Below are 24,817 nucleotides of genomic sequence, written 5' to 3'. Positions count from 1 at the left end.
AGTCCACGAACCATCCACCATACAAATATTACTCAAGCTTAAGACTTGTGTTTCCTCAGAAATTTGTACATGTGGAGATGCATGTATCCTCTCATTTGCATTGAACCAAGCTTGACACTCACTTTCTGCATATCTGACAAGTTCCAAAGGGTTCCTGTCTATTCCTCTAAATAATTTATCATTCCTAACCTTCCAGATATACCAGATTATCCAATGATAAGGATCATCCTCAGGCTCCAAAATACTATTCTTTCTCCAAAAAATATAGTCCATATTAGCATAAATACTTGGTACCGGAAAGATTTCAGAACTCGTCGGGGTTGATGATAATTTTCATGCTTGTAAGGCCGGAGGGCACTCAAAGATAGCATGAGTAACGGTCTCTTCTGGTGCCCCACATCTTGGGCAGTAATTATCACAACGCATATTACGGCGTACCAGATTCCTTGTTACAACCACCTGTCCGGATATTAATTGTCATATAAGATGGCATAACTTTTGTGGCGCATTCACCTTCATCGGATTCCATTATAGTTTACAGAAGAGAGATAGATATAACTCATGAAAATAAGAATTATAGAAATAAGTAATTAGTCACAAGGAAAAATCGAGTTTTTATTCAGCGATTTGTTTTCCTGCTTCTTTCAATAATATCTTAACAATAGATGTCAAAAAACATTCTAATCTACCAATCACGTTTTAAAAAAAAAAATCAAAGATACAAATCACGTTTTTGTTTACGAGTTATAAGATTATATATTAACTTACTGTTAACTTTTTTTCACTGAAAAATAATTATCTACAGTTCCTATCAGTTTAACGGTTCCAATACTGTCGTAAGAGTTTTTTAAAACTCGCTTTACTATACACTCGCATTTAATTTTCCAGACAAAGACACATTATCCATAAAAGCAAAATGACAAAATTTAAATAAACCAAAGAGTTGCAAATCTAACAATACTAAAAGACTAATATACTCAATGGAGAAACATGTCACCTCAGATTAAAAAATCAGTCAATCAGAAGATGTTGATTTGCCACGTCAAACGTTCTTTGACACAGAATTTACCGGGTCATTGTAATTGGGCTTATGACAATTATATCTGATTCATTATAATCTGACCATTTATCCTTCCAACCTAAATATTTGTAGCAAGCGATGCTGCCGCTCCCACTTCCTCATCGTCTTATCTGCAAATCGCTGTTACGATGTTGTTATGACGACTCATTCAATGAGCGATGCTAACCTTCCACCTCCATCCCTCTCTCTTTCCTCTTATATAAACCCTTCGCTCTAAGCTTTCACTAAACAAAATTCTGCAACCTCCATTCCATAAACCAATCGATGATCATGAAATCGGTTCAAATCTCAGGCAAGTCTCCAGTGGCCCTATATTGCATTCGAATCACCCTTCTTACGTCGAGGAGTGTGCCAATGTAACATTACAACCCGTTACGTTTTATTTTGAGTTTGATCTCACTCGTTCTTTTAGTTGTAGAAGATAGCTTATGATCTCGATAAACCTCACTACATTCTGAGTCTAATACTGACTAGGAGAGGACACACATGGTTTCTACTCTTTTTCTGTACAGCGCTAGACAACCTCAAAAGTAATTACAAGGTGGCCTTGAGCAGGGATGATGCTAAAGTTATTGTTAATACGGGTACGTTTGGGTATCATTCTCTTCCTCGCGAAATAACACAGAGCATTATGAAAACTTTTGGTGATGGCTTTTGTGTGTTTCTTACTGTAGGTGTGAAATCGAGAAAAGGGGCAAGTATGTTTTGGTGTCTTGGTATCTTTATTGATTGTATTGGCGTTAGGTACTGATGTTTATACTGATGTATATTCATTTTCTCAGGGAAAGATCCAAAGATTGGATATGAATATGTTTATTATGATCAAAAGATAAACAGTATTTTCTCTCTTCCTGCTACACTCAACGGTCAGTATTATGTATAAATCAACATGTTTTTTTTTTAATATGAATGATATATTCTCCTATTGCTTGCCTATTTGGTTTAGTTTTTATGCTTGCCATGCAAGGAAATCAGCTCCTGGTGTACAATTAGGTCTGTCTGAGCTGCAACTCGGTGTTAATCCACGGTTCGAAGGTACAAAATCAACTTTGTTGATTTTCAAATCCCTAATGTTTCCCGTCAGCAGCATATGAGTTTTGATCATATAAGAGCCATATTCTCTTAACTTTACCGTGTTTTAGCAAAACAAAATTTTTTTTACCGTGTTGCTAAGTCTTTAGATATATAGACAAAGATGATGACAAATAGAGATGATGGTTACAGTAAACTTTCTTCTCAAAGGAAGCTAATTCTCTTTCTCTTTTCCAAACTTTTTGTTACCCATTTCATATTATTATGTGCATATGCTTTGTTCGGCACCCAAATTGTTCTGTTGAAGATGTTAATATTTTATACCTGGTATTGATTTAATAAGTTGTGTGTTGAGACTAATACTTATTCGGTTACGGAATCCATAAACCAAGCTGGTGTGGATTTCAATGAGTGCGAGTTAGTGACATGTATTTGTGCAATGTAGAAACTGGAAACCTCAAACTAAAAATGATGTCCTACATTATCTCAAAGCTGTAAAAGTGTGAAGAACATTTTCACTAACTATGTTAGGAAATATGCGATATTTCTTGGAGAACTGTTGTATTTTGTCGATCCAGTCATGAAATGAGTTCGTTTTGGTATGTAAAAAAAATTTCAATTAATCATTGGTTCTAATCAGAAACTGGCACTTGGTATTTCTAAAGTCAAACAAAAAATTAGAAATTAATAATTCTAAACTCAAACAAAATTAAAAACCAGTAGTAAATTTGATGAATGTTTGACATAAAACATAAATAAAGTATTTAAATCAAAACTAACATTTAATTATTTTTTTTAATTTTCCTCACCATCCTAATAATTACAAGAATAAAATACTAAAAACATTTCATATCTCTTATTTGCATTTAATCAGATTTAATTTATAAATTTAAATTTGAATGTTTAATAAATCAGAAATAATAAGGAAAACAAGAGCGTAGTCCGAGAAACCATCTAATAACTTTTATAAACTAATCAAAAATAATGTAGGAAAATTAATACTCACCACAATACCATTTAATAGTATTTTAATTCAAGACTTTCATAAATGTTATTCAAAATTTCAAATGAAAATTAAATATCAAAAGTATAACATAGGCGTAAATTAACAACTGAAGAAAATAATATCATACTTCATTTTTCTTCTTTGGTGTTAGCAGTGCAACTCATTTTTGGTTTCAAAAAATTGTAAATATATTTTATAACATCAAAAATATGGTATATAGTAAGAGAAATCCATCCAGGTATACTTTAAATTCTCTAAGAAAAACTATTCAAAATGTAAAATCTTCTGTTAAAATTATATTCTCAGACATTGAAAATCACTGTGGGTTTATTTACACAATACAGTTTTAAATATGGGAGTTGAGGCTTATATGCTGGTAACACTGCTTGGGCTAAGATGATCAAACAATGGTGAATGAGCCATTGTCATTAACCACAACCACCAGTTTTATTGTTGTGTGTGTCGTTTGTTTTTTCACTGTGGTTCAAAGAAGGAAGGTGCAAGTCTGGGTTCTCACTGACCATCCAATATTGCGGCATAGAGTTTCATTATAAGCAGCAGATTTCATGTTTACTTTTTTTTTAATATGGATCATCGTTTTAATTTGGTTGCCATTTCTGATTTGTTTTGGTTTGTTTTTGAATTTGGATTATGTTTGGACTATAACTTTTCTTTAAATAGTTTTAAGATTAAAAATTAGTCAGTCTCTTATGTAGAAGGATTAGCTTATTGTTGGATCTATAAAAGTACGAACATTATGGTAACGTCATAAATTTTTATATTAAAATTATAACAAGCTTATAGACATTATTAGAAAAGCTTAAAGAAATATTGAAGAAAAATATTAAAATACAGAAAATAGTACTACATCACTTCATATAAAAAGAAAGAGGAGTTGAACGACAAAGGAGAAAACCACCCACAATACACCTTTGTCATGTTCTTTGTTGTAATTGAGTATTTTGGTTTATTAGAACGTAAATCTGTCTTTAAAACTAGGCAAAAAACTTTGTTTTAAAATAAGAAAGGTTTTTTTTACATTGGCCTATAACAATAATTATTACCTATTTACATAGAAAACAATGTAAAAATAAATTATAAAAATTAAATAATACAGAAATAAAATATTAAACATGATTTGAATAACAAATATAAAAATGTGATGTTAAGATTAATAATATATTTTCAAAATAACCAAAATATGTAAAAAAAAAATATTTTGGATAATAACTAAAGTTTAACAATTTTTAATTCATTTCACATTTTTCATCATCCCATACATATTTTAGATAATAAAAATAATAAATTACAAGTTTTATTCATTTCTAATTCAAATTACTATTTATATTTTTATAAATAGATATAATATTGAAATATAAATAGTAGTGACAATAAAATTGGAGAACCTATATTACTGACCACCTAAATAAATAGCAAGTTCTTAGAGCATCTCCAATGGTGTTACCACCGTTGGAGTCTTTATGATTATTAAACTAATTTTTTTTTTTATAATAGTTAAGGATTCTAATCAAAATAGTATGTCCAATGGTGTTTTCCAATTTGGAGTCCTTAGCAATAAAAAAATATTAAATTTAAAAACATGTAAAATTTAAAATTTTATTTATTACATGATTAAATATTAAGATACAATAATTATTAATTTTCATCACCAAATTTGTTCCAAATGTTTTCAATTAAATCATTTTTCAATTGTTTATGTATACGCCTATCGCGAACATGAGTCCGAACGCCAAGCATATTACCGAGATTTGAAGGCATGTCGGTACTATAAGACATATCCACCCGTGAACTTCTGGTGACGTCTCCTTCTTCAAATTCAGATGTATCGTACTGAGTGTATCCATCACGTTCATTTTCGGCTATCAAATTGTGTAGTATGATACATGCTCTCATAATCTTCCCTATCTTTTTCTTGTCCCATGAAAGAGCCGGGTTTTTCACAATCGCAAATCGAGCTTGCAATACTCCAAAAGCCCGCTCCACATCTTTTCGGGTTGCTTCTTGAACTTTAGCAAATAACTCAGCTTTAGGACCTTGAGGAAGTGAGATCAATTGGATAAATGTTGACCATTTTGGATATATACCGTCTATGAGGTAGTATGCCAAATTATACATGTGTCCGTTGACCACGTACTCAACCCTGGGAGCTCGACCTTGTAAAACGTCATCAAAAAAAGGAGACCGATCGAGGACATTAATATCGTTTAAGGTACCTGGAGGACCAAAGAAAGCGTGTCATATCCAAAGATCGTGTGAAGCTACAGCCTCTAAGAAAATTGATGGCTTTCCTGATCCACGGGTGTACTGTCCTTTCCAAGCGGTTGGGCAATTTTTCCACTCCCAATGCATACAGTCAATGCTTCCTGCCATCCCAGGAAACCCGCGTTTCTCTCCAATGTCGAGTAGGGGTTGAAGATCCTTTGGTGTGGGTCTTCGTAGATACTCATCTCCAAATAACTGTATTATTCCTTCATTGAATTGTTGTAAACACGAAATTAACGTGCTTTCACCAAGACGGAGATATTCGTCAACCGCGTCAGCCGCAGAACCATAAGCAAGAAGACGAATGGCTGCAGTACATTTTTGTAGTGGAGAAAGACCAGGCCTCCCGGTTGCATCTCTTCTTTGTCGAAAGAATGGAACGTGCTCTGAAAGGCGATGGACAATACGGTTGAATAATTCCTTCTTCATACGGAAACGGCGTCTGAATAAATGTGCCGGAAATGTCGAATCTTCGCTGAAGTAGTCATTCCATAAATGGTTGTGTCCCGCTTCATGGTTTCGTTCTATATAAGCTTGTTTCCTTTGCTTACTGGTTTGGGCCTCCACTATGTTGTTGTATGTATCTTCCAAGATATCGTCGAAAACTCCGTTCAATCTTTCTTCGAGTTCATCGGATGAAGATGATGACATTTTAGGTATCCTCCTTGAAAAAAAAATATAAAGCCAAACGGTTTAGACTCCTTTTAACATATCTAAAAAAAGTAGGGGAAATTGGAAATATACAACAAAAAAACTAATAGATTGTCCCTATGCCATAATATGAACAAGAAGTTGTCCACTTAGCATAATTTTTATGTAAACCCAATTAAGTCCCTAATCTAATCCTAAAACGTTTTTTGTAAAATTAATAGTTAAAAACAAATTAAAAGTAAAAGAAAAAACATATAGTAAATAAACAAAAGGGGATAATCCCAAATCGTGACTTAGAACCCTAATTTCGCCTCCTCCTTTGGCGATAGAGAACAAAAGACGATTTCAAGTCATCGGCGTGTCAGAGCTCGCCGTCGCCGGTGCTCCTTCTGCCCGCTAGGACTCCGGTGGTGTTCTTCTTCTTCTTAATCGCAGTATCAGAGACCACGTCTCACTTCGCATCTCGTTCTCAAGTAACTCGCCGAACACCACTGAAGCTCGTACTTCACCGATAACTGAAGCTCGTCCCTTTCCGATCTGGAATATACTCTCTCAGCTCTATTTCAAGCAAACCAATCGATACTTTTCAGGTTTGTTTGTGAATTTTTTTTTTTGCATGTCTTTGTATCTTTTACTTGAGTCTTTTTTTAATCATAGTTTGACTGTCATAGGTTTCGATTTTAGTTTCTGTGAATGATTTAGGCTTCTATCTTATCAAAGTTGCTTACTTTTTTGATTGTTGGTTTGTGGCAACCGATCTCTTGTACCTGTACTTGTTTCTCTTGACATTGAAGGAGAATGGATTTGTATTGGATTGGGTATTGACATCTATAAAGCATGTAAAGTATGTGGTTTGTATTTTTGTATGTCTTAGGTGATTTTGTTTGATTTGTTTTCACTAGTATGTCTGTCTTTGGACGATTGTTTTATGATTAAAAGTAGCATGAATATTGACTGTTGTGATTGTATTTGTTTCCTTGTGCATTGTTCTCAGACACCTCGAGCTTTTCAGGTTTGTATAAGAACTTGTGACTTGATTTTCATGTCTTTCTTTTTAAAATTTCTGTGTTTCATTATCATAGTTTGCGCTTGATATGTATCGACTTTAGTTGAGATAGTTAGTGTTAATGATTTAGGTGTCGGAATTTATCAAAGTTTAATTCTTTTGATGTTTTTGTTGACCTTGCGCTTGATGCTTAAGTATTATGAACTTGTATTATGATGAATTTGTTTTATGAGTACTGACTGTGGTGAATGTATTTGTTTCATTGTTCACAGGTATGACGATGGATCAGTTGCCAAAAACCCTATTCAAACAGGGAACGGAAACACAAGTTGAGAAGGTCAACAACACTTGTCGCACTTCCATACTTAAGAAGGTGGAGAAGTATGTTGAAGCAGAGTACAAGGAAGTGTTGGGTGATCCGGTATTTGCTCAGGTTATGGTCATTTATGTGCACAAGCTTAAGTATTCGGGTAGAGTGATCCACAGCTTCGTTTGTAAGCAGCTTCTGACCGTAAAGCACCATGAGTTGTGGTTCCATTTTGCTAGGAGGGCTCTCAGATTTTCAATGCAAGAATTCCATGCGATCACTGGTCTGAAATATAAAGACGACGAGCCTGACTTGGATATTGATAACTGGAGAGGTGATAAAGGGTTTTGGAGTAAGTTGCTGCGGAGAAAAGGAAAAATTAGCCTACAGCAAATCAGGAAGGTGCATCTGAAATCTTGTAATACATGGTCTCATGTTAATAGGCTGAGGATGGTGTATTTGTGTGTGATTGTTGGTCTGGTTATGGCGAAGGATGAGAAGGTGTGCATCCCACACAAGTACATCAAGCTGGTGATGGATTTCGATAAGATGAGAAAATTTCCGTGGGGTCTTCATTCTTTTGATGCGCTTGTGACTACCATTACCGAAGCTAGGGATAAAGTGAAGACACAGAGCAGTTATGTCATAGATGGATTCTAGTATGCACTTCAAATTTGGTTGATGGATGCTATTCCAGACATCGGGTCTCTTTTGGGTGAGAAGCTCAGAGAAGGCGTCACTAGCATGAGATGCAGAAATTGGAAAAGATCTGCTAAGGTTTCCTGTGAGGATATTATTAGCATTGAGTCTGATTTTGTATCCACTGTAAGTTCTGATTCCTTTAATTAATGTGATTGCATTTCATGATTCTTAATGTTTGTGTTTAACTTTTGTACTTTGTTTTTTTGCAGGGAGTTGTGTCTCCATACATCTCTTCAACTGGAAATGGCAATGTCATTGTTGATGCTGGGTTTGAATGAGACAATGAGATGAATGACGAAAGGGTCGATCTGATCATTGACATGTACAGAAAGAAGTATGACTGGAGTAAGCATGTTTGGGGTTATCAGGAAACTGTACAACCATATGCGTACAGTTCTGAGGAAGATGGTTCAAAGGAAGAAGATGGTTCAAAGGAAGAAGAGGCTGGAGAAACAAGTGACTGTGGAATGGAAGAAGAAAAAGAAACCGCCCATGTGTCTCCTGCAAAGAAGAGAAAGAACCAGTATCAGGATATTGGAGCCGAGTCAAGGAAGAAGAGGTTACTTTGCTAAAGATCAACCGACAAATACAGAGATCTTGAATAGGGAATGAAGTCCTATATCCAGGTTATGTTTAAGTCTTCTTTTACTGCCTTAGGGTTTGAGGTACGCGACTTAATTGAAGACCGGTTTACCAAATTAGAGCAAACGATCCTTTCATCTCAGTCTCAGATTGGTGTTCCGGCTTATACTCAGACTCATGGTGCTGTTCCGGCTTATACTCCTACTCCAGCTGCTGCTACGACATCTACTCAATGATTGTGGTGCTTATTCGTTGAAGTTCATAAAGTGCCATCTACTTGGTTTAGATTTCTCTTTGGTGAATGACGAGAACATCCAAGAAGCCCGACACAAGATAGCGTTTGATCTTTGGGAAGCAGCAAATGATGAGGCCTTGCAGTATCGAATGTCCACATTTAAGCCTCCAAAGCGTGCTCCGGAAAAAATGGTTGAACTCTTTTGAGTTCATGATTATTGTCTTTGATAGTTTGTGGTTTATCATTTCAATTCATGCACTACTGTTATTGTTTTAAAATTGATCTACTATTTCAGTTCATGATTATTGTTTATGTTTCGAAACTGATATATTAAGTGATTTAGGGTATAGGGTTTGAACCCTATCTAATTTATTTGAGTTCATGATTAATTGTTGTTGTTAGTTGTTGTTATAATTTATATTTTAAATAAAAACGAGTTGAAACCCCTAAATTCATTACGGTTCAAACCCCCAGGTCGCTCTGCTTCCAGAAGAAGAGAAACGCGCACGGGTGTGTGAGGTCGCTCCACCAGGTCGCTCTGCTTCCAGAGCGGGGGCCTCACCCCGCTTCAAGACGTCGCTCCGAATGCCAGCTTCGTTTCTTCAATTTTGCACGCGGGTTGCGGTCCTCGCTCCCCATGGTCGCTCCACTTCTTGAAAGTTGTCGACGAGAGGTTGAGCTCGGAGCGGGTGCCTCACCCCGCTGCGGGACGTCGCTTCGAATACCAACTTCATTTCTTCTTTTTGGGTGTGGGCTGCGGACCTCGCTCCGTCTTGGTCGCTCCCATTCTCGAGAGATGTCGATGGGGTGTTGGTTCAGAGCGGGTGCGTGACCAGAGCGGGTGCCGAACCCCGCTGCAAGAGGTCGCACTGCCTTCGTTTCGTCTGGAGTGGGTGTCGTAGGTCGCTCCCATTGCCCGCTCTGGTGCTCTACTCGCTCAAACAACACTTTCCACTCCCTTTTTGATCCCAAATGCTTACAAGTACCTCCAAGAACTCCAATGGACACTCCAACACCTGATAAAGACTTATGCAATGCAAAAAGGAAACTAAAATGCATAATCCCTAATCTAAATGACCAAAACATGCAAGAATGAAGAGTTAAAACAATGCAAATGTGCAAGATATCAACCCCTAAATTCGATTTGGTTCAAACCCTATACCCTAAATCATGTTATAGGGTGTAGTATTTAACAAGAGTAAATAAGAATTATGTGTTTAAGAATTTACAATATAGTATGTAACATGACGATTTTAATTGATTACTAAGATATGTTTTACAGATTAGTATTTTCAAATTTTGTCTACATATAGTTCTCAGATGTCGATTTTAGTGTATTAGAGTGTAGTATTTTAGCAGCCAATATAAGTGTTATAGAGTATAACCCAATTACGATTTATACCCACTAGGCCCACCCGAAAATGTTTAAAACCCGACCCTAAACCCGGATCCACACACCCCCAATCACGTTATTTTATTTTCATTTTTCGAAACTCAAGAAAGTAAAGTAGAGAGAAAAGGGGATTAGGGTTCTTTCTCTGCGAATCCTGGGAATCTAGCAACGAAATCACAATGACCAGTTCGTCAACATCTTCTGCTCGTTTTCCTCGAATCTCTACTCATGGTGTGCCTACAAGATGTTGGTGTGGCGAGGGCATAACCACGTTTGGTTCATCGACGGCGGAGAATAGGTATCGACAATTCTACCGATGCGAAATCGCAAGAGATGTAAGTCCCTGTTTCGATTTCGTGTTGCAGATTAAACCAAACTATATCACTTACATTTACAGTTCAAAATACAATACTGACTGATTTTTGTTTCTTTTGCGATAGAGAAAAACTGAGAATCATCTATTTAAATGGATCGATGAAGCTTTGATTGAGGAGATTCGGATGGTGGATGTGAAACATGAGAGGGTTGCTCAAGAGATTACGATGTTTGAAGAAAGGGTTATGGAAAAGGTGAAATCCGAGATGGTTAGAGTTGAACATGAGATGTCCGAAAAGCGTAAAGAAAAGGTAGACTTGGAGTTTGCTAGAGTTTCACAGGAGATGAAACATAAGCTAAAGATAGCGACGGTGGCTATGGTAGTGGTAGGAGCAATCGTAGGAATATGGACTTCTCTTAGTGCCTGAGCAAGTTCTAGTGATCGGTTGCTTGTTGTCTGAGTTTGATGGGTTCAGAATCTCTTAAGTTTGCAGTATTGTTTTGTTTTCATTATGATCGACTAATATACACTCTATGGATACTTGTTTATAATCGTTGGCTTTATAATCAGCTTCAGTTCACAATCTATTACTTATTGTTTGATTTCTGTATTTCAAAGCTAGCTTCAATTTATAGTATAATGATTAAAGAGTAAAGGTTGCAGAGAAACCTATTGATCAGCTTCAGTTTACAACTTATTGTCAAATAGATAACATTGCAGAAAATCAAGGAATGATTGCATAAAATCAAGTAAACCACAAGAAAATCCAGAAGCAAGTAAACAAAGCAAATCGAGTAACCAACACCATAATGAAAAACAAGAAAATCCAAAACAAAGACATGTCTAAATGGCTCTGTCACACGTAGCCCTGTTATGATTCTCTTCGCCACATCGACTGCACATGCGCCTCTTTTTTTCTTGAGCTCCTTGCGATGAACGGAGCTTGTCTTCAACTGTCTCATACCTGCATTTTCTTCTCCTTCCTGCTACTCGTCTTGATTCAGGAGCTAGCACATCAGCATTCCGAACAGTATCTGGAACCACCCAACTATCCTCAGGAACACCTATTGGATTGATAGTTTCTTGATAAGCTGTTCTCCAAGTGGAAGTCGTGTACATGTCATTCGTTAGTAACGATGGGGCTCGGCCAACTGTTAAACCAGCCTTGATTACGTGTCTACATGGGATTTTCAGTAGTTCGTATTTTCCACATGAGCAGGTTCTTCTGTCCAAATCAACCAGGCAGTCGATTGTATCTCCACGAACCAAAAAACGATGCTCGTTTACTGGCTGGACAAGAAACGTTTTACCCTTGTTAATCCGTCTATCTATCTTTTTCTCGATGGCAATAGTTAATGGTTTTGTGTGCTTCCTACGTCGTGTGCGTCGTTCGAAGAACCAACGGGACAAAGGAAGGACTGGATACTCTCTTGGTGAGCGCAAAGTAGAGTTTATTGATTCAGCCAGGTTTGTCGTTCTGATGTCGTACATGTATCCTTGAAACTGACAGCGAGGCCACTTTGTAACATCTGCATCTGTTAAATATTTTCCAATAGCTGGACTAATATTGCACACAGCTTGGAATCGCTTCTGAAAATCAACAACTCTATAAGCTTTAGAAGCTTTTGCAATCAATCCAACCACTCCCTTTCCTCTGTAATGTGTGACCACATTATTCAACAAATGGTGAATACAAATTCCACGTTGAGAAAGAGGATACACATTCTCAAGTGCCTTACAAAGTGAATTATTTCTGTCTGACACAAAAGCAAGAGCACGCTCGTCCGGAACAACAACCTTTAGTTGTCTGAAAAACCAATCCCATGAACGATCATTTTCTGGGTCCACAACCGCAAATGCAATAGGATACAAGTTGGAGTCTCCATCTAAAGTTGTTGCAACAAGTAATACCCCTTTGTATTTGCTCTTCAAAAATGTCTCATCAACAACAAAAACTTTTCACATGGCTGTATGAAAACCTCGTACTGATTGCCCAAACGAAACGAAGAGAAATCTGAATTTACCATCAACATCGGTTTCGTAAAAGGTGTGTGTTCCTGGATTAGCTTCTTTCAGCATGTGCAAGTATTTCAGAATTTTTCCAAAACTCTGCTCGGGAATGCCTCTAACCAGACTAATTGCATACTCACGAGCATCCCACGCGAATGATTTAGATATCTCACATTCATGTTCCATTCTCATAATATGTATGATATCATTATCTTTTGGACCTTCTTTGACACCATCATACCTATGCATTATTAGACTCCCAATAGTTTTTGCAGAAGCTGTCCGACCACCATTATACATACTTGACGCAGCACATGTATGATCCGCCACATATTTTTTTATGATGAAATATGTGGATCCCGATAACCCCTCAGCACGAACACTCCACTTACACTTGTTGTCCACGCATCGGATGTACCAATGTTTTCTATCTGAATTCACCACTTTGTAATCGAAGTTATTCTTCATTGCTGACATTTCCAATGATGCTTTCAACTTTGATTTGTTTTGAAACGTTTCACCCCTCTTCACAACATCCTTCAAAGAGAACCGAAAACTTTTTCCCCTATCGTCTTCTTTTCCACATAAGTCAACATCTTTATCTTCTTCTTAGGCGTTCGAGTTACATTCGTCTTCAACATCCTTGCTCGATTCAGATGAACTACCAATGCCATCTCGTGGTGAAAACGAGGAAGGCTCACCTAGCTCTCTGAAAGGCGATTTAGATTGCTCCCCATCGAGCTCAATGTTGTCGCTATTTCCATTGACAGGTGAAATAGACACACACAACTTTGTAGAATCTTTTCCACGTACATATGTAAGAAAATTCTTGACTTGCCGATCATTCCCAATGATAACTGGGGGACAGTCTATCGTACTGATTAACTCCATAGGTAAGTAGCTTAACTCAAGCTCGACATCGTTTTGGCCAATTCCAAAATCCTCAAAAGCTGTAGTCCTTAGATCTTGAAAGGAACTTGTCAATTCCACAGCCAGTACTCTACCTACTTTTTCCTTATCAAAAGCAAATCTCCATCCTTTACAGGGATCAAATTTCCACATTCCACAAGAGGCATAGATATGCATGTTCTTCAACAATGGATTCAAATTTTTGGGGTGGTTTCAAAATTAATCAAGAACATGTGAAAAAGAAGAGAGAGATCACGGTTATTTAAAAAAAAAACTAACTTTAGGAAACACGTAAAATTTGGAAAAATAAAGATTTACAGAATATTTTTCAACAGATTTTGTAGAGATTTAAGGAATATTTTCCAAAATAATTCGAATTTGGCAGAACATGCATTCTGCTGCCAGTAGATTGTAATATGATGGTAGATACGACGGCAGAATGTATAATCCGGCAGAGATAGGTTATATTATCTTAGTAGATAACGAAATATTCCCTTGGTAGATTATTAGTAACTTGCAGATTCTGTGATTCCCAGCCAATAGATATATAGGGAACAGTAGTTCATGAAATCTTTCGTGTTTCAGATTGTAAGCAAAACCGTAACCTTTTATTTCTGCGGTAGTAGACCGATTACCAAATCGTAGATTTTAACATCTGTAAGCGCCAGATATCTATGTAGTTAACCGAAACTACGATCTACATAGCCGTAGTTAGTAGATTTTGTTTTCTGCTATCCGAAGATCAAAATATGAAATTATGTTTCACTAATATTTAGTCAACCAAATTATTTTTATATGATTGTTCCATGTTTATGTACATTTTGAATATTTTTTTCATAATTTTCTGACTCTTAAAATAATTGATATGAATTTTTGAAGTTGGCCATGGGTATCTAAGTTCAAATCCGACCAAAAAAGGATATATGGTAGAGGGACAATGTAGTTGTTTTTCTGTGGTGTTTTGGCAATTTTTTCAAAAAAATATAAGCTTTTTTTAAATTGTTTTTAAAATGTCTATGATACAAGTTCAGATTCTATAGACATTTGTCATCATTTTTTTCGACAATTTTTAATATGGTTTCTATAAGTTTTATTTTTTAATGTTTTATAGGAATCATGAACTAAATCACTAGTCTTAATACTTATTCTAAGATTAAATGAATCTCGATTATTACATTAGTTTTGTGAATCTAAAACATTAGTCTTGTTATACATGATTTAATAGTTTAATGAATCTAAAACATTAGTCTTGTTACATTAGTTTTGTGGTTATACGAATCATGAACTAACACATTAGCCTTCTTAAATTGTCTAAGATTATAGCAATCTAAAACATTAGTGTTATTATACATGATTTAGTTTGGTTTGGTTAAAGGAATGATGAACTAGAACGCCAGTCATCATCTATAGGTAAAGAGTTTATGAAGCTATACGAAACAACTAACCGGATTGGTAAACGAGAAGCAACTAAAGAGAAGCAAGTAAAGGGATTGCGTTACCTAATTAAGAGAAGCAGTACTTCGAGATTACAACTTGTTGGATAAAACACTTGTAGCAACTTCAAGTAGTAGCAAAAGCTTACAACAACTTGGTAGCAACAAGATTACAACTTGTTCGAGAAAACACTAGTAGCAAAAGGAAACAAAAGGAAACAAGAACTGATGGAAACAAGGCAAACGAGATAGCTAGCTAAAGACAGGCTTGAGGGAAACTTATAGAACATAAAGTGATACAGAAGAACCCGTGACTTGGTTCACATGAGCTAAACAACAAAACACTTTCACAACTCCAAATGCACCTGTGACCTGGTTCACATGTCCTGCTGCTGAACCTGAAACAACACAAAAGACAAGCTTAACCAGCTTCTGCTCACTCTCATTACCTTGATCCTTAAACTGTCTAAGTTGTGTCTGAAAGTCACTCATCTCCTTCATAACAGCCACATCCCACCATTTCCAAACATGGCAGTCTCCATCACCAGCATTGTCGCACGTGAAGTACCTTCTGCCTGGATCTTTAGGAGTGTAAGATGTTGCAACAACAGGCTCACCACCACAGTAGCATGTCGTCGGGATTCCATCATCAGCCTCATGTTGAGGTGGGTACTGAACCGGCTCTGCAATATTGTAGCTACTCTCACCTTCATCCGCGTACATTTCAGCTTCTGCTTGAAGAAGGGAGGTTATGTCATACTCGTCTGATGAAGAAGGCTGGCTGTACGAATAATCTTGTCCAATGATTCGTTAACCTGAAAGAAATAATGTAAACAAAGAAGATAATAATGTAAGCGAAGAAGATAACAATTTTAAGAACACGGTTAAACAACAACAATCACAGAGCATTAGAGCAACGACCACCGATTGAACAAAACAAAGGGATCGAGTTAGAACCGATTGAACAAAACATGACAAAAGATTAAGGTAGAAAGCAAACACATATAAACCGTAAGAAAACACATCGACGTTGTAATCGATTGAAACCACAATGGGTTTTGAAACCGTAAGAACAAACGAGAAGATTGTAAAACTCGATTGTAACTCGGTTGTAATAATCGATTGTAAGAACAAACGAGAAGATCCCCAAATCGTTTGAAACCAAAATCGTTTTCAAACCCTAACTACAAACAAAAAGATCCCTAAATTGATTGAAAACCCAGATCGTTTGAAACCCTAACTTCAAACGAACCTAATATAAATCCATAAATCCAAATCGATTGAAAACCCAAAACCGAACCCTAAATTGAGAGGAAAACAACATGGAACCTAATCTAAATCCATAGATCTGCAAGAGAAGGCTTCGATTTACCTTGGTATCCCGCCTTTTTGTCGACAGCTTTTTTTTTTCCTTGGCTTCGGTCGAAAATGACATCTTTTTTTTTTTGCAATACGAAACACAAAAATCCACCCACCGAATCACACACTGCCACGTCCCTAAGGATCAAGTCCTTTAAATCCTTTGTTTACGGATTGATCCTTACATTACTTAGCTCTAATAATATTATTCTATTCAGATTACCCTAGGATTAACAGCTAAGGACTGCTCACGTTACCCCGTTGCGGGTGCTCTTATGACAGCTGACTGAAGTTTTAAAACGAAACTCCTTACTGATTTTTTTCACACAAGGATACAACCAAGCGAACAGCATGGGTGTATACGATAAACACAGTAGATAAAGGAAGAGAGAACCTTAACGAATAGTCTAACACAAAATACAAAATGGAATCAAAGACTTGCAGAAGCAACATGAATCTCATCCAAGTCCAAAATTTTATATTAAAAAGGGAGTAACGAAGATACCAAAGGAAAGTAGTAATCAGATGCTCAAAAAAAAAAGAAAAAAGTAGTCTTGCGAACAAACTCAGAGGCCCAAAAACTAAGTTTTAATCAATACACACGGGTTTAAGCTGATGAAGCAGCTGCCTTGTTCCTTGGCTTGGCTTCGGTACCTACAGTAAGAAAAATGCGAAATAGTTGGATTACAAACATATACACTTATAATAGATTCAAACTGGTGAATGATAAAAAGTTAGTGAAGAAAGGAGGTTGTACCTTCTCTGAAACCGGTCTTGAACCTGCGAGGCACATTGCGAAGATACCTCATCCTTCCAGTTCCTGTAGTCTTTCTACGGATCGCCTTCACACTCCAGTTGTCTGATAAAATTGAACACACACATCATTTCAAATTCAAAACAGAGAAGCTTCACGAGATGTGCAAAATCAAAGAAATGAAATAGAAAGAGACTAAAGCGAAATGATATCTCTTATTGGTACAAATGATCTATTGACCATGAATCGATGGACTCGATATACCAAAACAGATTACAAAATCGATTCAAATACGAAGAACGTTCCATTTCTCAATCAAGATGATTTAGAGTGACTTAATCAAACACTATAAAACGAAAGCTGAGAGAGGGAGAGAGAGATGCATACACGTCCTCTTGCGAGCGGCGGGGTAAGCACAAGCGGAGCAACGGCTCTTCTGGATGTGGAAACTGCGACGGCCACATCTCACACAGAGCGTGTGACTCTTGTTCCTCCTCTTTCCGAAACTTCCCGTTCCCTTCGTCTGCAATCCTCAACAAATCAAAATCAGCTATTGATACCAACAATCAAATATGCAAAACATAGATGACAACGAGAGAGAGATCACCATTGCAGCGAATGTGAGTAAGAAAACACTTGGGGTTTCGGCGTCGTGAACGAAATAGGTCAAGAAAACTTTTTATATAAACCTAGGGTTTTCTTGTTGGGGGGGTTTGTTGGATCGAAAGGCCCATTAAGGTTTTAATTGCACCTAAAGAGTCCCATGGTCTCAAGTGTTTAGAGTTTGTACCGATCGATCCTAGCACACATCTTGATTATGATTACGTCGACTATAGGGTGAGTAATGACAAAAAAAAAAATTATTGGTGTTAGATTGTTTGTGGTTTTTTTTTATGTAGTGTTTGGAAATTTTCTGAACTCATCTAGCGTAGTTTCTTTTTCTTTAAAATAAGGGAAGTTTACTCAAACATTACATATTTTATACTCATCTATACAATTTTTTTTTATTACTGCCATTTTTTTATACCAATCGTACCCTTTTTTCGTTATGAGAAAAAACGCATTTACAAAAATGCTATACTTTTTAATGCTACGTAATCAAAAACTTAGCGCCACGTAGGAATTCGGTTCCGTGTTTTCATTAAGTCAGCCGTAAAGCGATATATACGTCGTTATGGCTGAGTTATTGCTACGTTGCGGCTGAATTAAACAACGCGGCTGACTTAATAGAAAACAGCTGACTTAAAAACATAAATCAGCCATTAGTTACGGCTGATCTACAGAAATATGGCTGATTTATGGGATAACGGCTGACTTATGTACACAAGTTACTGATGACTTATACATCGGCGGTTTGATTTCTAGAAAATTTGGTTGAGTTGTAGTTAAGATAGGGCTGAGTTATGTTTCCACAGGTGAGTTAATGAACATCGACTGGCTCAGTTATTGAATTTACAGCCGACTTATGGGATGTTGTTATGGCTGAGTTATATTTAATCAGCTGTAATTGGATGGATTAACAGTAAACTCAGCTTATTTACAGCTGACTTCTTAGCGAAAGATTAATTACTAGAATATCATTTGTTTGACGGCTGATTTATTTGACGATACGGCTGACTTATGATTTTTCATCCTAATTACAGCTGATTTATTAGCAAAAGATTAATTACTGAAATAGTATCCACGTTTTGGCTGACTTACATTGTACATAAGGGCTGATTTATTTAGGCTGAGTTATATATTCGTTTGGCGGCTGACTAACCGATTTTCCATGTCATCTGCGATGTCATATGCGATGTCATCAATTCCGATTTGTCATGTCATCACTAATGTTACAACAATAAAATAAGAGTATATGTTATTCTTCATTCTTCATCTTCTTTATCTATCTTCTTCAACTTATTCTTTATCTTTCTCTGAGATCTTATGGATCTGGTAATTATTGTTTCCGCAACTGGGCTTAAAAACATAGATTTTTTAAAATTGAAAATATGAGACAGATCTACTACAGTCGTCGTCATTTTCGATGATGATCGGTTAAAGAAAAAGCTTCCTCTCCTCCAGTGTCATGTATGGCGGTCCGACATCCTGCTGCTCCCTCTCTCATTGGATTTGTCGTCTTGCAAAAGAAGAAAGACTCAAAGAGAGAGATGAAGAAGCTAAGTCCCGTAAATTGTAAGAAAAGGAGAGAGTTGAACAAAAAAAAGTAAGAAAATGAGAGAAGACGAAGAAGAATATGAATTTGAAAGCTGATTTTATATGTTTGATGACTCAGATGATGCGTCATCTGAATATGATAACTTTTGTTCATACAGTGAGTCTCCAACACATACGTTATGGTTGAATTATGCATACGTTACGGCTGAGTTATGCATACGTTACGGCAGAGTTTATAATTTTTATAACTTTACAGTTCTATAGTTTAGGGTTTGAAGTTCAAATCTAAGAAAAGATTAAAGTTTTAATATTGTTTTCAAATGATTAACTTTATAATTTTTATAACTTTATAGTTCTATAGTTTAGGGTTTGAGGTTCAAATTTAAGAAAAAATAAAGTTTTAATATTGTGTTCAGAGTTGAAGGAATGAGTTTGTTCTTGCCCAAAATATTTTGTTCCCGCCCACAATACGAAGTGTCGCGAAACAAATTATACTTGACGGCTGAGTTATAGGAACGTTACGGCTGGCTTATACCATTCAGATACGTTACGACTGAGTTATGCATACTTTACAGCTGAGTTATGCATCCATTACGGCTAAGTTATAATCAAATTACGGCTGAGTTATGCATACGTTACGACTGAGTTTATAATTTTTATAACCTTATAGTTCTATAGTTTTGGGTTTCAGGTTCAAATTTAAGAAAATATTAAATTTTTAATATTGTGTTCAAAAGATAAACTTTATAATTTTTATAACTTTATAAATCTATAGTTTAGGGTTTGAGGTTCAAATTTAAGAAAATATTAAATTTTTAATATTGTGTTCAGAGTTGAAGGTTTTTTTCCCGCCCAAAATATTTTTTTCCACCCAAAATACGAAACGTCGCGAAACATATTACACTTGACGGCTGAGTTATAGGAACGTTACGACTGGCTTATACCATTCAGATACGTTACGGCTGAATTATGCACACTTACAGCTGAGTTATGCATACGTTACGGGTGAGTTTAATTATAAATCAACCCTAATCTAAAACCTAAAAACAAAAAAAGCTTGCAGCCGTGTCGACAAAATCTAAACCTATGTAAATTACCGTGTGTTTCTTCCATATCACGAGAGCCGGGAGGTCATTATTGTCTTCTTCCTTCACCGCTGCAGTCCCGTTACCACGAGAGCTCCGACGTCTTCAAGCCACACAACGGTTTTGTTACCTCCTCCACCATCAAGATCCTCTAACTTATCCACTTTCCAGTAACAAGAACAAATTCAAAACACAGAGAAAGAATGAGAGAAATTGAAAGAGAGAGAGGTGACCAGTGAGGTGACAAGCGGTGGTAGTGGCGACTACGGTGAAGACGGAGACCGGCAAAGATTGATCTGAGAAACGGAAACAAGGATGATGTCGGCAAGTATAGATGGCGACGAGCTCAATATCCGTGACGACGGCGAAGACCAATCTTCTTTGACACTTTTTCTTCTTCTTTGACAATCTTCTTTTCTTCTTTGACGTTTCTTCTTCTCTCACTTCTAAGATTTACAAACCAAATATACTAATAAGAAATGAATGATAATGTATGAATCTCTCTTGTTTACAAGACAGAAAGTGAGAGAGATGAAAAAGACCTGGAACTGGAAAGAACTCCCGAAGAAAAGAGAAGACGAGAAAAAGACGTAAAATAGAAGAGAGAAAGTGAAGAAAAAAATGCATTTTAGACCATTAGATCAAAACTAATCAATGGTCAATAATTGTAATCCTTGTACTAAAAATCTAACCAATGAGAAAGAAGTTAGAAGATAACCACAAGATGGATTTGTAGCCCTTAGATTAAAACAATCAATGGTTAATGTTTTAATTTTGATGGTTAAAATTATATTTTATATTAAAGTGTATTTTTGATAAAGGTTTAAATTTTAAAACTTGGATTTTATGATTATATGTTGATTTTTTGATGTGTGGTTTAAATATGAAGTTTAAATTTTAGGGTATATAACTGAGTGAGTTTAGGGTTTCATATATACTGTTTTGGGTTTCAATTTAAGATTTAAGATTATATTTTTAAATAACAAAAATATTAGAGTTTTAAAATTTGTGGTTAGAATTTATGGTAGATGATTTATTAATTTTTTTAAAAGTTTGAAGTTTAATGTTTTATGGTATAGGTCAAAGTGTGTGGTTTGTGGTTTAGGGTTAAACGTTCGAAATAGATATGGTTTGAGATAATATTTTGAAAATATTTAACTTTATAATTTTATATTGTAAATATTGAACCCTTAGACTAAAATCAATCAATGGTCATGAAAAAAGCAATATAATTTATAATTTTAGTTCTTTTAAATTTTTTTAAAAAATTGCTTAAATTTAAAGAATGTAGTTACGGGTTTAAATCAAAATTTAAAATGGAATATTAAATTAAAGATTTTTTTCTAAATGATTAAAATTTGACTTTAACTCTAAACTATAAACCTAAACTTTAAACATAAAACTTAAACTTTAAATAATAAAAAAATATTGGATTTAATGTTCAAAGATAAACTATATAATTTTTATAACTTTATATTCTATAGTTTATGATATGAGGTTTATATTTAAGAAAAAATTAAAGTTAGAGTCTTGTAAGTAAGAATTGTATAAGTGATTGTAAGAGAACATATATCTCAAGATCAAGTTAAAGTCTCAACTTGAAATTCAAGAAACTATACACATTCAGTTGATTTATATTCACTTGATATTGATAAGATGATCTTCAATATAAACTTCTTAAAGTACTTGAATTCATTTATCCGATTTTAGGGTATGTTTGAGGTATGGCTGATTTATATAAACGATACGGCTGAGTTATCTGAACGATACAGAGTTATCTAAACATTTTCTGATTTTAGGGTATGTTTGAGGTATGACTGAGTTATGTAAACGACATAGTTGAGATATATACACGACACGGATGAGTAGTGTAAACAAAGCATAAGTCAAACACAAAATACATGGGTGAGTTATGTTTCTCACATAGAAAAACAAAAATACAGGTTTTCTGCACCATTCCGGTGATAACTCGTCCATGTATCCAAGCTTCATTTAACTCTTCTGTGTCGTCTCTGCTGAATCCGTCACTTCTTTCAGTCTCCTCCAACTCTTCTTGTTCAATCTTCTCTTTCACTCAAATCTGAAAAAAAAATAGATTATCCAAATATGGGTATCAAATCACAAATAAACTTAAATAAACACATCCCACAAATGCCGATTCGGGTGTTTTTTAGAATGTATTTGCCTTTTCTCCTCATAATGCACATAGCTAGGTTTTCGGAGATTGGCGGGAAGTAACTCAGCCACAACTACATATATAAACCAGCCATAAAAGAAAAGTAACTCAACCACAACATAAATTAAAACTCAGCCACAAACTCGAAAAACGCAGTAGAGAAGATGATTTCAGGCGATTGCAGCGAAGAATATTTCGTAGAAACGTTTGGAGACGACGATTTCGGGGAAGACGATACCGGAGAAGACAAGACAGAGAGTTAGTTCGAGGAAGAGAGAGTAAACACAATGTCGACGACGATTTCAGAAAAGCGGCGGTTAGGGTTCCTTTAGTTCTTCGACGTAGTTGTACGTGTTGTTGTGTTTTTTTCAACGTTTATGTAATTAAAGAGACAGTTGATTGTTCTCTATTGCTGATATGGATAATTAATTAATGATATGAATTTAATGTTTTAAAATAGTTTCAATTAAAAAAACTAACCAAAGACCATTATTGTCATTTACTAGAGGTATACAAAAATTCTAGTAATTTAAAAAAGATGTATAACACTTTAGTCATAAACCAACTTTTCTATAACATTCTAGCAATTTTCTCTTAAAATAATTGTTACATTTGCTAATCAAGATTCTTTTTTAGCGGATTTCTTAAATTATAAAAAAAACTAGTTTTACCAAATAATTGTTTGCTAGATGCTTTTCCCGTGCTCATACACATATAAATAATTAAATTAAAATTAATTTATTTACTTTAAAATCAGCGGAAAAATATTTTATAAACACTTTCCAAATAGCTTTAGAAAATTTTTAATTTTTATTTTAAAATTTTTAATTTTTATTTTTTCTAAATTTGAAACTCTATCCTCAAAACTCCACCACTTAACTCTAAACCATAAGTCTACATTAGTTAATCTTATTGTAAAAAAATATTTTTATCTTTTAATAAAACTTATTTTGGTCATTTTCTTTTTTGAAATCTATTTTTATGACAAAAACTTAAAAAATGTTATTCTAGGGAATTTCGCTTAGAAAAAAAAAACTCATACGTTATAGAGAAAGAGAGACTGGAATGTTTTTGTATTTTCAGAGAATGAACCGTGCTTACATATATGCAACTCAGTTTCAGAATAGTTGGAATATCTACATATTTTGTATAAGACTCTGTTACACTAGTTTACTAATGATAATCAGAAAAATAGTTTTTTTTTCTGGACAGAGAAATATCGATCTATTTTGTAAAAAAAAATTTTCTATTTCAAAAGAATTGGTTACATTGTCAATTTTTAAAAGTTTGGTTAATGATCATATCAGAAAAAGAAGTTGGAACTGATATTTTTATATTTTAGTTTTTAACTTTTTATTTGTTATTTTATTATGTGGCACTGAGGGGATCCTAGTTAGTGTTTGTTTATTTATGGCATAATTGTTATAAATCAATTATTGGATGTTCATAACCGGCCCGGTCCATAACCGGTCCATACACCTAGAGAGAGTCGGCCACGACTTAGAAAGAGAGAGAGGCAGCTTGGAGAAAAGGAAATCATCTTTCTTTTTCCTTGTAATTGTTATCTTTCCATTATTATGTATTAGTAGTTTTCCTAATCCTAGTGGGTTTAGGTTTTGGATACTTTCCTTTTTACTTATCTTGTAATCCCCTATATAAGGGAACTCTTATTCATTAATGATAGATAGAAACATTCAGTTCTCAAACCTTCGTTTTACAACACGTTATCATCACGATAGCCTCTAACACCCTGAGCCTAAAACCAAAATCACTAAAAACCCTAAAAACCCTAAATGAAGAGGAATCTGTCCTGGAACTTCAAAGAGGCCGTTCTCCCAAACCGTAAGGATCCAGAAAACGATCAAGATATCAAATCGAATCTCTTGCCGAGACGAATCAGTCAGTGTAAACCGTTTGTCGATCTGACCACTGACGCGCCCTCACGCACCGATACAGAGCGCACCGATTTGCTTTGGAACCCTAATTTGTTCTTGCAAGCGTTCCAGCTCGTGTTCATCCGATCAGCCCCAACCCTAAGGCGTTCCTGATACTAGACGAACTCAACCTCAGCTTCATCTGTTCTCAGCTTGCATCCCGGACAGCTACAACTCGCGTTCCCGATCAGACGCGTGCCGTTCCAGCTCGCGTTCCAGCTTGTTCCAGCTCGCGTCCGATCGTCCAGCTCGAGGTTCTCTTGTTGGTGCGGTTCTACAATCTTCAAAACCCTAAAGGTAATTCGAAATCTGAAAACATGAATCGAATCTGGTTGTTTTGTAAAGATTGAAAACCTAAAATATAATCTCTAAAAAGATGAAAGCCATAGGATAATAGATCAATACC

General features: G+C 35.4%; 4 protein-coding genes across 4 annotated transcripts; 1 reads left to right on the top strand and 3 right to left on the bottom strand.

Moving 5' to 3' along the window:
* The first annotated feature begins 10,457 nt into the window (after positions 1-10,457).
* On the top strand, positions 10,458-11,021 carry LOC106297443 (uncharacterized protein At4g04775-like). The gene is made up of 2 exons (XM_013733679.1): positions 10,458-10,613; positions 10,719-11,021. Exons 1-2 carry the CDS (start codon positions 10,458-10,460, stop codon positions 11,019-11,021), a joined length of 459 nt encoding a protein of 152 aa, XP_013589133.1.
* A 416-nt stretch (positions 11,022-11,437) lies between these two features.
* On the bottom strand, positions 11,438-12,853 carry LOC106297442. Its single transcript, XM_013733678.1, has 2 exons — positions 12,619-12,853; positions 11,438-12,507 (listed from the first exon to the last, which is right to left on the bottom strand). Exons 1-2 carry the CDS (start codon positions 12,851-12,853, stop codon positions 11,438-11,440), a joined length of 1,305 nt encoding a protein of 434 aa, XP_013589132.1.
* A 2,303-nt stretch (positions 12,854-15,156) lies between these two features.
* LOC106298663 (uncharacterized protein At1g43920, Chloroplastic-like) lies at positions 15,157-16,357 on the bottom strand. Its single transcript, XM_013734803.1, has 2 exons — positions 16,319-16,357; positions 15,157-15,761 (listed from the first exon to the last, which is right to left on the bottom strand). The coding sequence occupies exon 2, from the start codon at positions 15,667-15,669 to the stop codon at positions 15,226-15,228; it is 444 nt and encodes a 147-aa protein (XP_013590257.1). The 5' UTR covers positions 15,670-15,761; positions 16,319-16,357; the 3' UTR covers positions 15,157-15,225.
* A 402-nt stretch (positions 16,358-16,759) lies between these two features.
* LOC106298664 (60S ribosomal protein L37-2) lies at positions 16,760-17,824 on the bottom strand. The gene is made up of 4 exons (XM_013734804.1): positions 17,667-17,824; positions 17,447-17,582; positions 17,063-17,164; positions 16,760-16,959 (listed from the first exon to the last, which is right to left on the bottom strand). Exons 1-4 carry the CDS (start codon positions 17,667-17,669, stop codon positions 16,913-16,915), a joined length of 288 nt encoding a protein of 95 aa, XP_013590258.1. The 5' UTR covers positions 17,670-17,824; the 3' UTR covers positions 16,760-16,912.
* Between the last annotated feature and the right edge of the window lie 6,993 nt (positions 17,825-24,817).

Source organism: Brassica oleracea, chromosome C6 (genome assembly GCF_000695525.1).
Source record: "Brassica oleracea var. oleracea cultivar TO1000 chromosome C6, BOL, whole genome shotgun sequence".
Lineage (NCBI taxonomy): Eukaryota > Viridiplantae > Streptophyta > Magnoliopsida > Brassicales > Brassicaceae > Brassica > Brassica oleracea.
This window is presented reverse-complemented; position numbering and strand designations above follow the sequence as displayed.